We start from the raw sequence: 12,524 nt of genomic DNA, 5'->3' as shown, positions 1-12,524 counted from the left end.
ACTGCCTGTCTATCTACCTTGACCCCCGAGGTCACTGACTATCGCCAATGGGAGAGGTCAATAGCTGAATTTTCCAGCTTGCCAACTTGATGCAGAGGCGGCCTTCCGGTACATCTGTCAACATTCATTTTGCATGACCCATCTCCTACTACGGAGCTCTCCTGGTTCCTTGGTAACGGTCTCCAGCTTATCAACTGGATAGACAGAGCGGCTTCGGCATCTTGTTATCACCCACTTCCGACATGGCCGATTTCATGCTACGGTGCCTCCTTAGCCTGAAGAGGAAGACCACACTGTGGCTGCCATCTACGTCATGCGGCCTTGCCATCTGCCTATTTTGAACTGCGGAGGCCTCGGGAATTCATTTTCCGAGTATGTGTTGATTGTACAAAGTCCTTGACATATCAAAGTTATGTTCTAAGTCTAGGCTACCTTGGATTCCGGTACTTCGGGCTGCAGTTCGCTGGTGATATTCTTCTCGTCCTTCCAGGCAAAAGAGACATATTTGGTATGACTGCCACGTGCGACAATCTCGTTATCCTTGTTGATGAACTTCACAGAGGTGAAAGCCAACGTCTTGCCAACTATCTACGTGTCAGTGAGACAACGACCGGGGAACAAAATAGCCTTACATTTATCACAAACAACCTCGCCCCTGATAAGATCGCCGAGTTTCCCGCCTGAATTGAGATATGTGACATTGATATCGGTTGAGACGCCAGTGGAATACAGTCCTCGCGATGCGAGTGCGAGAGATCCGCTTGTGTCGACCATCGCTGCTAACGTAGCCCCATGTAATATGCCAAGCCTATTGGTATGCTGCTTCTCAATAGGGAGCTCGAAGTTGACTTTGCCCGGCACTGCTGCCGTGATTCGCATCTGGGTTGATATCATCAGCCACCGTCGTCTTCAGCAGATCACAGTAGTGCACTTACACCGCTGATCAACCTGTGAACAAAGAGTGAGCTCGTGATACAGGATATCCAGTCAGAAACTTACCTCGGTTCCACTCCAGACGTTGCCAGGAATGAATCCCATACCTGCCATGGTCAGCACCTGAATGAGCTTGCTTCAGGCTTCCATACCGAGCGCACGAACTTCAACGCGGCCATCTCCTGGCCGGTACGTGCAGTAGCTTGGGTTCAGCGATCGGATCAGGCTTCGGAGCAAAACTCACGACGACCAACGACCGCGAGACAGGGAGAAGCTGTATTTCTCTGGCACGAGACGAGGTTCTTACAGCCCCTGTGAGTAGCAACGGGCAAGAGTAGGGTAATCAAGATGCTGCCAGATAGGAGAACAAGCAAGCCGGTTCCTGCTTGATGTGCAAGTCCGCCAAGGATTTAAAGGAACTAAACTCCGAGCTTGACCCACTGATCAACTTCACCTTGTATCTGCCTGTCCACTCTATCCCTGCTTCTTTGGTGCCATCATTCTCGATCCATCAATCCAGCACGTCAGACAGTCCGCTCGGGGTGCGCTTCCTCGACTAGAACTTGGAAATGGCGGAAGGTCTGCAGTCGTGGGAGTTTCTGGAGACTCTGCCAGGAACCCAATTCTACCGGCTGTATCGAAGCCCGGCAGCCGCCCTCGCCATTTTCAGGAAACGACTGTCTCACCTAGCGAAGTCCTTTGTTATGGCTATGCTTTATATGCCCTCGCCTCTCCCTCTCAAACACTTTGAGTTGATGGTTAAAGACGACAGCCGAAAGGAGTGTGAAAGTGCCATCGATCTACTCTCGAGATACCATATCTTCAAAGAAGTCAGGTCAAGCTCAGGTCGTGGTTACACGCTGACTCCGGACTTTGCTAAATCACTCCGAAGCGCTCTTACTGGAGTCGACAAAGGGTACTCTTTTGGCGACATCACCAATGTTCCCCGAAGCGAACGCGTGACCATTGACTTCCTCGATGATTATGCCCGCCGCCAGTGGGAAGGAATATTGGGATACATGGTTAGCTCCTCGGAGAACCCCATCGAAAGTTCTGAACCTTTGAATCGACCGTCGCCGCAGATCATCGAACTTTTGAGGTTCGGGGGATTGGTAGCAGGCTCAAAAGTCACTCCTGACATCACCAAGGAGGGCTTCTCCTTCGTTCTGCAGGACCTCAACACTCAAATATGGTCATTATTGTTCTTATACGCAGACACTGCCGAGCAGTTCCAGTTGGACACCATCGATGTGCTGTCGTTCCTGCTGCACGTCTCATCACTTGAGCTGGGAGAGGCTTATTCCACAACTACTTTGGACGAAACCCAGCAAAAATGCCTCGATGATCTTCAATCGTCCGGCATCGTCTATATGCCCAGGTACAGTGATGGAAACCGGGCAGCTTATTTCTATCCCACTCGTCTGGCCACGACCTTGACGTCTGATTCTTCCAACACAATCTCAGCGACCAATGCTACCTTAGGTTCTTCGTTATCGTCTTCGGCTCCCGGTCAAGGATTCATCATCATCGAGACGAATTACCGCGTCTATGCATACACTAATTCACCACTCCAAATCGCGCTCCTTGGTCAGTTCGTTCGGCTTCGATCGCGCCATGCCAACCTTGTCACGGGCAAGATGACGAAAGGTTCCATCCAGAGGGCTATCCATAGAGGCATCACAGCTGAACAAATTATCTCCTACCTGTCGTCTCACGCACATCCGCAGATGCGCAAGAGAGCACAGGCGGAACAAGCTATAATGAGAGCCCGCAACATGGATGGAGGCAGAACTGTGCCTGTCGTGCCGCCGACCATTTTGGACCAGATCCACCTGTGGGAGATTGAACGAGAGCGTATGACAGCCACAGTCGGATTCATGATGCGAGACTTTGACAAAGACGACGAGTATCGGGCAGCCGTGCGATATGCAGACGAGATCGGCGTTCTCGTCTGGAAATCTGACAAGAAGAGGATGTTCTTCGTGAGCCGTCTAGACCAAGTCCGAGCATTTCTTTCGGAGAGACGGAGATGATGAAGCTTGAGACAGTGTGGGACACGCAATACCGCGTATCTTATTAATCGACTCGCACTATGCACTGTTGTACGCCAATCGCTATGCTAGAAACCCACTGATGCAACGAGACAGCGATTGAAATCTGAACTACACGCTCGAAGGCAGTCTTTCGCGGGGCGAAGAAACTATCACCCGTTCATCGATGTGCACATTGTCGAGTCTCGAGCAGCACGCAGTCAACCGCGATGTCTATCTTTGGCTACTGCTTTCGCCATGTTACTGGTTGCCGGCTTCGTGGTGCTCAGAGAGCACTGCGGCTTCTCCGGGACACCTATCTGATGCCGCGAGTCAGCCACGTTTGTTGTGGATGGTTGTTGTCGCTGGTTGGACCCGCGAGACGTGTCGGGTGAAGCCTCGCGCTCATCTGGTCGTTGCTCGTTGATGCCGGCATGCCGCGATGGGGCACTTGTGGCCGCACTGGGCGATCGACGACGTCGTCTTCGGGGCTTCGTTTCCGATACAGTCGCGCCCTTGTTCCTCCTATCTTCCCAGGCGTCAGACTCGCTGTATGAATACGGCTCCCGACGATATTCGCGCGATTGTCGTTCCTTCTCCCAGGCGCGGGAGTCTTCAATAATGTCGCGGCATTCGGCGACACTGAGTGTTTTCCTCGCGCTAATGGTGTAGCCAGCCTTAGTCGCATCGGCTGGACTTTGCGACGGCTTAATGGTCGCAGTATTGTCCACATATTCTCTGAGATATGTGGCGAGCGCGGTCAAATCAATGTTGGCCGACGGAATCCAGCATTGGATGTGGACGAGATCGGACTCGTCGCTCTCGTAGTCTACGTCTTCGTCGGGATCCTGTCGTCTGTTTTGATAACGGTTCCGCTCGGGCATCCTTGCCACGCCCTGCTATCAGGAGAGCGCAGAGTATTGAAAAAGACTGGAACAGCGTGGCGGCTTTGCGGCGTCATAGGGCCTCGTAACGAGAAATGGAAGTCATCAACCGCAACGAGAATTGCATCATTAGGAATGATAAATCGGAATCCTCAAAGCCCACCATGTGATGCAGGAGAAAGTTCCGTTGCCGTTAGGGTCCCTCTGAGAGAACACCCACCTAAGGTGGCATGTGGCCCTCTGACGGGTCCTGCAGTAGTCGGCCAGCTGCGAGTCAACAGAGGAGGGGCATCTGGGCGGAAGAACTGAAATAGGCGAAAGTCCCGCTAGGCGAGCCAACCGCGGTTTCTTTCGCCACAGCCTAGGAGGTCGAGTCTGCGGGTACCTCTGTTAGACCTGGGCCGCCTTGACAAGGCGTCGAACCAATACCAACGAGTTTCTATCAAGGGGTTTGTCCTGTTGAATGACAAGAGTGCCTAGCCGTTCAGAGATCGGCAGGGCACACGACCAGGTTCTTGTACCGCCTGGTCTCGGAACACCACGTCCGTACATTTACTTTGAGGAACTATTTCGTCCTTTCTACAACCAACACCAGCACAGTACATCTCTATCCAGAGTTCGACCTGGCCACCAACAGTTTGGCCACCCATTACCACGTCTGCACTAGCTGCAGCGACACCTGTTATCGGGCACTCGACGTCATCCCTACTCAGCCAATCTACAGGATGACTGACAAAAGTCTTCTACGATATTGATGTACCGAAAAGATGACCTGCAATCGTGGCTGACCGCCCTTGCAAAACAGACGCTGCTGGCGGTGCGAAAGGGCGTCTCCGTTGCAGATCCGAGGTCGCTGTTCTCTCCATTACAACCCAACACCCAATCAGAGCCCCCAAAATCTCGCAAATGCGGCAAATAGTGGGTTCTAATTGGCGCTGATCGTCTTAGCGTTGAGCCTCCGTGCGGAGAGATGCATTTTTCTTCACGGATGGCATTCTACTCTGGACCCCAGCCAGAGATCTTCTCACGGATATATTCCTACGCGATCGTTGAATTCTTATCCAAGGGAGCGAAGCAGACTTACTACTTAGTTCAGCCCAGCTGCTGATTAGCGTGCCCCAACACTGTTTCCGCTCAATCCACTCACTACCACGCGGACATCAAATGGGCCAAACGGTTGTTGGAGAACATCAAGATCCACCAGGTTGACCCGCCATATCGCAGGCACCAGGGCCTCGCACCCATTTCAACGACTGAACACCATGGACTCATCATTAGCCAGATCTGTGACGGCTACAGACGTCGAGACTGCTCCTGCTCGGCAGCATGCGTATCCAGCTCAAGATCCTGAGAAGCAGGTAGTCAGAACTGCAACTCGTGGCTCAAACGCCAGCGTCGTGACAAGACGTGTGCTTTCTCGCTTCCGCACCGCCGACTCCATCCCTCTGACACCCCCGCCAGATGGAGGTGTCCAAGCGTGGTTGATGGCCTTCATGGCATGTCTCGTGAACTTCAACACTTGGGGCTATGCTAACACCTTTGGCGTCTTTCAAACCTACTATGTCAACGTCATGGATATCGGAGAGCCATCGGCAGTATCTTGGATAGGGTCGTTGCACGTCTTCCTGGTGTTCGCCATCGGCACCTTCTCTGGGAGGGCAACAGATGCGGGCTACTTTCATCTGACTTTCTGGACCGGGTCCGCCATCTACTGCATTGGCCTGCTTGCACTGAGCTTCTGCAACACGTACTGGCAGGTTCTGGTGTGCCACTCACTGGTCATCGGTCTTGGAGCAGGCCTCGCTTTCGTCCCGAGCTTGGCGATTGCGGCCTCGTACTTCTCACATGCGAAGCGCTCGATGGCCCTAGCTCTGGTCGTATGCGGCAGCAGTGCTGGCGGTCTGGTGTTCCCCGCTGTGGCCGAGCAGATGCTACCGAAGAACGGCTTTGGCTGGACAATACGCACCATCTTCTTCATTCAAACTGCCTTGGCTATCATCGCGGGCCTGCTGTTCAAGCCACGCATACCACCAAGGCAATCGGGTCCGCTGGTCGAATGGGTCGCCTTGAAAGAGGCGCCGTACACACTCTATCTCGCCGGCAGTTTCTTCGCGTTTGTCGGGCTCTATATTGGCTTCTACTACATCGGAAGCTTTGCCAGGGACGTCCTTGGGGCCGATCAGTCCACCAGTATTCAACTGCTCCTGACCATGAATGGAGTCGGTCTCGTTGCTCGTGTGCTACCAAACTTCATCGCTGAGAAGTTCAGTGGGCCGCTCAATCTGATCATACCCTACACGATTGCCACAGGAATCGTCATGTTTTCGTGGATAGCCGTACACGAGATTTCCAGCTTGTGGGCGTGGGCTGTGGTCCAAGGAGTGGCCAACGCCGGCATCCAGGCGCTGTTCCCGGTCGTGTTGACTAGCCTTACGGACGATCCGAAGAAGATGGGGGTGAGAAGTGGTATGGGCTTTACGGTCGTCGGCTTTGCGGTCCTCATCGGCCCCCCTATCGCAGGAGCACTCGTGGAAAGGATGGATGGTAGCTATCTCGGGCTACAAATATTTGGCGGTTTGACCATGGCCCTGGCAGTCTGCTGTCAAATCGCTGCTAGATGGGCAACGGTTGGGACAGATCTGAAAGCAAAATTGTAGACTGAAGCGTTCAAGCGTGCGTTGCTCGAATCATTCAATACTGAGCATTTATATCCTACTTCCCAAGTATTCATTCTCATTGCACACGACACAACCAAGTCTCAGGGTTCGAGCCGGTCGAGCACATCAAGGCAGTGCCCAGGAAGATATCCAGAGACCAGTATGAAGAAAGAAGGCGACTTGAGTTGCCCCCGAGAGTCCATTTGTATGGCGGGGCGGGGCGGGGCTCGGCGCGAATACAACACCCCTCCGAAGAATTAGTCTCAGAATTGATGTGTTGTCGAATGCACACTTCTTCCGTCTCATGCGCCCTGACCCCTACCCTCTCACCGCCTTCCGGACTCTCTTGCCTGAACAACAAGTGAGGCATCAGTATAGTAAGTCTTGCCCCGCCGACGTCACTTTTCCGGCCAGTCTTGTCAAAGGAAGCCATTGTCACGCCCCACGCTTGCGGCGGTACCGTGACCTACTTTTGCTGCCTGAAGGCGACTTTTGACTAACAATCTAAAATTGCAGTCTGATCCGATATTCTCTACTGTCTTCATCAGTCATTCCGGTGCCCTTCGCCACTCCCACGTAAACCACGCCGCGGTTTTCGGATCCTCGATCTTTGTCCACTTCCGCAAAAGACACAACCAACTTTCCACAAGATGTCTGGCAGAGGCCGAGGAGGAAAGTTCAATAAGGCGAAGCGGGGAGGTATGCTCTGATTCTCTGCAGTATATTGTCCTCGTCACTAACGGGACTGCAGGCGGCAAGAAATTTTCGCGCGACCTTCAACCACTCGACTCAGATGGCAACCCCATGGGCATGTGGCGCGACCCCGCCGACAGGATCGCCGAGTCCGAAGAAGAGTCGTCGTCCGAGGAAGAATCCAGCGAGGAGTCCTCGGGCGGTGAAGGTCCAGCGGCCAAGCCAGGCCAGGAAGAATTGACACGTGAGCAACGACGAGAGCAGGCTCGTCAGAGGAAGGCTGCTGCTATCGCGAGGAAGAACAAGAAGGTCGCCGAGCCTGGTGACTTGCCCACAGACTCTTCTGAGGAGGAGTCTGATGATGAGGACATGCCCGCCAATCCGAACCATACCGCTAAGGCCCGCAACCAAGCCCGTGCGCCTATGCCAGCGGCGACCGAAGAGCCTAAGAAGGCTAAGGCGGGCGAGAACCTGTCACGGCGTGAACGCGAAGCGTAAGTTGATTTTGCCATCACCCCGAGAATTACAGAGGCCTCGGCCATGAGTTGGAAACTGCAGCGCTGGCCCAAACCTATCACTCTGCTCAAGATCTGACTGACTCATTCTACAGCATAGCCGCACAAGCAGCACGTGAACGTTACCAAAAGCTCCATGCCGAGGGTAAAACGGACGAGGCCAGAGCAGATCTCGCCCGCTTGAGGCTCATCCGAGAGCAGCGCGAGGCGGCCGCCGAGCGAAAGAAGGCAGAGGCCGAAGAAAAGGAAGAGCAGCAGGCGGCCAACAAGGAGCGGCTTGACCGCGAGGCGAGGAAGCGAGAAGCCGCATTAGGGCCGAGTGCGGCCAAGAAGGGCAAAGGGAAGAAGTGATCACTCCCTTTTGCGAATGGCATGAGTTTCGGAGTCTTTGTTCGGCAAGACGATAGGGCTCATGATCCCCCTTTGCACATAACGCCCAACGAGATACGAAGCGATGCAGGAAGTCTCTCCGGAAGTCTCTCTGCGTGCATACATAGACCAAGACACATTGGGCATCACGCTTGGGTATCTCATTTCACTACGAACGGAGTTCGAGAGCGAGACAGCAAGATACCAAGACGACATTCGTGTCGCCCATTCTGTCGGCTCTGTCTTTCCTTTCTCCTTTGCTTTCTGCTTATCTATCTTTGAGGCTGTCTGTACTTTCCTCCTTAAAGAACTGACTGGACCATCTCCAGCCGCATCATCACCATCATCATCATCAGCAGCAGCAGCCTACCCGCACCACAAGTTGTAATGCCGTATGTATACATGAAGCGCCGCGTGTCGTGTCAGCCTTGGTGGTGGCGGTGGCGGCCCTTTCCACGCATTTCTGGCTCGCTACAATACATTCCAGTATTCCTGGAATAGTCTTGTCGGTTCGTCATTGTCCAGGTCCATAGGAGACGTATTTTGAGGGGGAGCTCGAGAAGCCTATTGTGAAACGCCGACGAGCAGCGAAAGAATAAAGTAGAGAGGGAATGGCAAGGACGACTTGAGGCCCCGAGTGGATAAGCATCCTGTATCTCTGGAGACTTCAGGCAGACGGACGCTCTACAGGTGGGCGATAGAATATGATTTGATAGAAGCCCGCTCAGGTTCTTTTGATAGACTCGGATAGAAACAGAGAGACGTCTTCTATCCGCGCCGTCTGTGTACGCAGGGTCTTCTCGTATTGACAATTTGATACCCATAGCACGACCCCATTCTAAACGACGCACTGGTCGACCCATAATCACCTTTTATTCCTGCTCCTCTCCTTGGCCACTTCCTTGAACATGTCGCGGCTGTTGTACATGCTGGCTTTGATCTTGAACTCATTGCCGCTGGTCAGCTCCAGATACGTGTACGCATCGCACTTGTAATACACGGTCTTTGCGATCTGTCCGTCTTGCACGAGACCCAGTCGCCTCATCTCGGCCAGCACCGACTTGACATCATTCATATCGGTAGAATCTTGCGTATAGATACACACAAGATGCTCATTCTGTCCACTGTTCGTTGGTGCCACTTTTGACCCCGTTCCGAGCCTGCCATTCCAGGTCGCTTCGGCTACAACTCCCCAGACACGGTCTACATCGTGGTCAGACGGGAAAAGCATCCACTTGCCGCTCGTCAGACGATGCTTCTGTGCCAGCTCAGCAATGTCTTTTTCCAGCTTCTGCTTGTCGGGTCCTAACATCCGGGTGATAGCTCCAGGAACCTTGTCCGGATTTTGCTCTTCGAGTTGCTGACGGCGCTCCATGAATTTTTCCAAGAGGTGGTGGCCAGCTTGCGTAAAGCCACCCGTATCAGCATCTGTGCCTGTCTCGGTGTCGTGCTTTGTGCGGTAGGGGTTTGCACACCAGATCCACGAGTCACCCATATCCGAGGAGGTGGTACGGGACGGCGGCAGGCGAGTCAGGAAGGAGGATATGGACTCTGCTGTCTTCTTCCCGCCTGGCCGAGCCTCCCAAGCGTTGTGGAAGGCATTGGTCGCGGATTGTGCCGCGGATGATGAAGATGTTGCAGACTTGGATCCAACATTATTGTCATTGTCTGCTTCCTTCTTCACTTTCTTCTTGTTAGGCTTCAGCGATACTTCTTCGTCCTCGGCGTCTTCGCGCTTGCGCGTCGTTGGGGGCACGGACGCTTCCGCCGCTTTGGCCTGGATAATGGAGCATTGATAGCTCGTCTCGTAGATGTCCCAGAAATCGCGCGGATTGAATGGCTTTAGCTCTTCCTCATATTGAGTCTTTGTGTCCTCGTCACCTGAGATATTGGTACAAATAAGGCAGACGGCAAGTGAAACCTACCGTAGAAGCTGGAGTCGTCGCTTAGGAGATCATCGGGAAAGGAGATGAGACCAGACCTGGGCATGGCGATTGTTTTCTCCTCACAACGATACCCGCTGCGGAGAGCTGCGCGAGTTCGACTTACATTATATAGACAGGTTGGATACCAGGTATTGTTCAGGCGAAATGAGGTGGTCGGGCGGCTCGCAAAACAAGGAAGGCGCGAGGCAGCACGCCAAGACTCCGGCGAACTTCCTGCTCTCCCACGAGGCAACCTCAAGGCTTCGTCCATACAAACTTTGTCAACATCGCTGATTATGGCAACCTCCTAGGCTCTTTGATCATGACAGGGACAATCTTCATGGTTCTATGTTCTGAGCAGGATCAGTTGTAACAAATAAATTTTTTGCTGTAGGGCCAGAGTGCATTCTGTCAGGACTGCAAACAAACAGATTCAGCAGGCTGAAGCCAACAGCAATTCTGTAAGTCTGAACACGTGACACAAAATATCCCCAGCCATACACGCAGTTCATATGATCTCTGCCTGCCTGACATGGTCACCACAATTGAGCTACCGCCACTCTCCTCCGACATGCCTCGATGGAACCCAAAGCAGATCAACGAATGGCATACCAGGTCCTCAGAGTATGACCCCGATGTCATCACAATATGCCCTGTCCATCCGGACCTGATGATTACAGGCACCTACCAGCTGGTAAAAGCTACTGAACGTCAAATCTTTCCAGGCCAATTCCGACAAGGCTCGATCTATGTAAACTTGGTCTCTCCCACATGGCGACCAGCTTTTCCAGGTCAGCAAACTCCCAAGCTGGCTAAGAGGAAACTACCAGCTGCAATTCTCGACATCCACTTTCATCCTCTTGACGGTACCTTGCTCGGCGTCGCTTTGAGCGACATGACAATACACTTCTTTCGCTTCGTCAAGCGTGCTGATATTCTGTCTCGTCGGATTCTCACCGAACTCCTCTCTCTGGGATCTATAGAGGTTGCATCAAGGGACGAAGATGGACTGTTGGTTCTGTGCACGCAATTTCGCTGGCTGGACATGTACGAAGAGTGCGGTAACCCCAAGAAATACACAAACACCATCACGACGCACATGGTCGTTTCTCTATCTACTGGTGAGATCATAACCGTCAAAGTGAAGCTTCCAGGGGTGCGCTCCACCTTTGATCCCCGTCTGGCACATAAGCCCGGTCCCATCTCTTTCTCCCGCGAGAGTGTGCACTGGCACACCGAAGAAGCCTGGACGGTTATCACTATCCCCATCTCCTCCACGGTTACCTCGCAGACCAGCCTTCTTCTATCCGGTGGTGACGACAGCAAGCTCATCGCCGCCATGGTCCAGTTTGACACAACAACGCATGCCGAAGAGCACAATCAAACTTCACCCCAGGCGCTCTGGACGGATAGCAAGACTCACACTGGCGGCGTTACTGCAATCCACCCACTACCACCACCACTTACAAATGATCCCGCACCACCTCCAATCCTCATCTTGACTGGCTCCTATGATGAGCATCTCCGCCTCTTCACCCTCAGCCCACACACCTTCCGGCGGCAGCCCCTCCAACCCATTGCTGAGGCTCACCTGTTGGGTGGTGTCTGGCGCATCAAGCTGATGGATAACTACATCATCCCATTGCAGCCGATCCCGCCTGAAATGGCCCTCAACCCTGATAACACCACTGAATCTGCACAGAAGATCAACAGCAATGGCAAAAAACGCCCCCTCCCACCCCACGAAACGCATTACATTCTCCTGGTCGCTACCATGCACGCCTCTGTACAAATCGTGCGCCTGGTCCACACACCCTTCCCAACAGAGGAGGGAGAGAACTGGAGCATGACCGTGCTAGCAAGGCTAAAGCCCGATGCGCACAACAGCGTCGTCTACGGCGCGGACGCCCGAAAAGAGTGGCCACAGAGCAAGTACAACTTGGAAGGCGTAGCGGCGCGTGATGAGGGTGACGGACACCTGCACGAGCACCTCGAAGAATTGAGACTAAAGCGCTTGGTCAGACAGGTGGGCGTGGATGTGGCGTGGGCGGATCAGTCAAAGGAAACACGGCCCAGCTGGAAGTCATGGAGTGAAGAGTTGAGAGGTGAGGTGAGAACGGCATGGGAGAAGGAGCAGTGGGAGCGGAGTGTGGGACGGTACACATGCTTGAGCATCAGCTTCTATGACCGCAAGATCTGTACCTGGGTTTGGAGAGACGAGAAGCGCAAGGAGGGCATCGAGTTGCAGGAGTTTCTGGAGAGGTATTGAATCGCCAACGATGTGAGATCTTGCCTACCAACAGGGCGGGTTTGGGACATCCAAAGGTCTCACGCGTTATCTTGGGGCATTCGGAGAGGTGCATAGAAGTTCGACCGATGCTGCGATATTTGCATAGGAGAGAAGAGGTCAAAGCAAATGGACAAACATACCCATTTGCTGTTCTGATCGAGGCGCTAACGGATGCTAATTGCAGACCTGACCTGCCGTGCTGACCATCTTGACCTTGTATGAGCGCCT

The 12,524-nt window shown here is 53.4% G+C and overlaps 7 protein-coding genes across 7 annotated transcripts; 4 read left to right on the top strand and 3 right to left on the bottom strand.

The window, feature by feature from the left end:
- Positions 1–423: 423 nt before the first annotated feature.
- Positions 424–1,112, bottom strand: HMPREF1541_07526 (uncharacterized protein; the record flags this gene model as incomplete). The annotated part of the gene is made up of 4 exons (XM_008721850.1): positions 424–584; positions 633–907; positions 1,000–1,040; positions 1,086–1,112. The coding sequence occupies 4 exons, from the start codon at positions 1,110–1,112 to the stop codon at positions 424–426; spliced, it is 504 nt and encodes a 167-aa protein (XP_008720072.1).
- Positions 1,113–1,502: 390 nt separating this feature from the next.
- On the top strand, positions 1,503–2,966 carry HMPREF1541_07525 (uncharacterized protein; the record flags this gene model as incomplete). The annotated part of the gene is made up of 1 exon (XM_008721849.1): positions 1,503–2,966. The coding sequence occupies one exon, from the start codon at positions 1,503–1,505 to the stop codon at positions 2,964–2,966; it is 1,464 nt and encodes a 487-aa protein (XP_008720071.1).
- Positions 2,967–3,224: 258 nt separating this feature from the next.
- HMPREF1541_07524 (uncharacterized protein) lies at positions 3,225–3,847 on the bottom strand (the record flags this gene model as incomplete). Its single annotated transcript, XM_008721848.1, has 2 exons — positions 3,225–3,279; positions 3,339–3,847. 2 exons carry the CDS (start codon positions 3,845–3,847, stop codon positions 3,225–3,227), a joined length of 564 nt encoding a protein of 187 aa, XP_008720070.1.
- A 1,262-nt stretch (positions 3,848–5,109) lies between these two features.
- Positions 5,110–6,504, top strand: HMPREF1541_07523 (uncharacterized protein; the record flags this gene model as incomplete). Its single annotated transcript, XM_008721847.1, has 1 exon — positions 5,110–6,504. One exon carries the CDS (start codon positions 5,110–5,112, stop codon positions 6,502–6,504), a length of 1,395 nt encoding a protein of 464 aa, XP_008720069.1.
- A 650-nt stretch (positions 6,505–7,154) lies between these two features.
- On the top strand, positions 7,155–8,063 carry HMPREF1541_07522 (uncharacterized protein; the record flags this gene model as incomplete). Its single annotated transcript, XM_008721846.1, has 3 exons — positions 7,155–7,203; positions 7,256–7,691; positions 7,808–8,063. 3 exons carry the CDS (start codon positions 7,155–7,157, stop codon positions 8,061–8,063), a joined length of 741 nt encoding a protein of 246 aa, XP_008720068.1.
- An 883-nt stretch (positions 8,064–8,946) lies between these two features.
- Positions 8,947–10,070, bottom strand: HMPREF1541_07521 (uncharacterized protein; the record flags this gene model as incomplete). Its single annotated transcript, XM_008721845.1, has 2 exons — positions 8,947–9,962; positions 10,007–10,070. The coding sequence occupies 2 exons, from the start codon at positions 10,068–10,070 to the stop codon at positions 8,947–8,949; spliced, it is 1,080 nt and encodes a 359-aa protein (XP_008720067.1).
- Positions 10,071–10,577: 507 nt separating this feature from the next.
- On the top strand, positions 10,578–12,275 carry HMPREF1541_07520 (uncharacterized protein; the record flags this gene model as incomplete). Its single annotated transcript, XM_008721844.1, has 1 exon — positions 10,578–12,275. One exon carries the CDS (start codon positions 10,578–10,580, stop codon positions 12,273–12,275), a length of 1,698 nt encoding a protein of 565 aa, XP_008720066.1.
- Positions 12,276–12,524: the final 249 nt, after the last annotated feature.

This window comes from Cyphellophora europaea (assembly GCF_000365145.1).
Source record: "Cyphellophora europaea CBS 101466 unplaced genomic scaffold supercont1.7, whole genome shotgun sequence".
In the NCBI taxonomy this organism is placed as follows: domain Eukaryota; kingdom Fungi; phylum Ascomycota; class Eurotiomycetes; order Chaetothyriales; family Cyphellophoraceae; genus Cyphellophora; species Cyphellophora europaea.
This window is presented reverse-complemented; position numbering and strand designations above follow the sequence as displayed.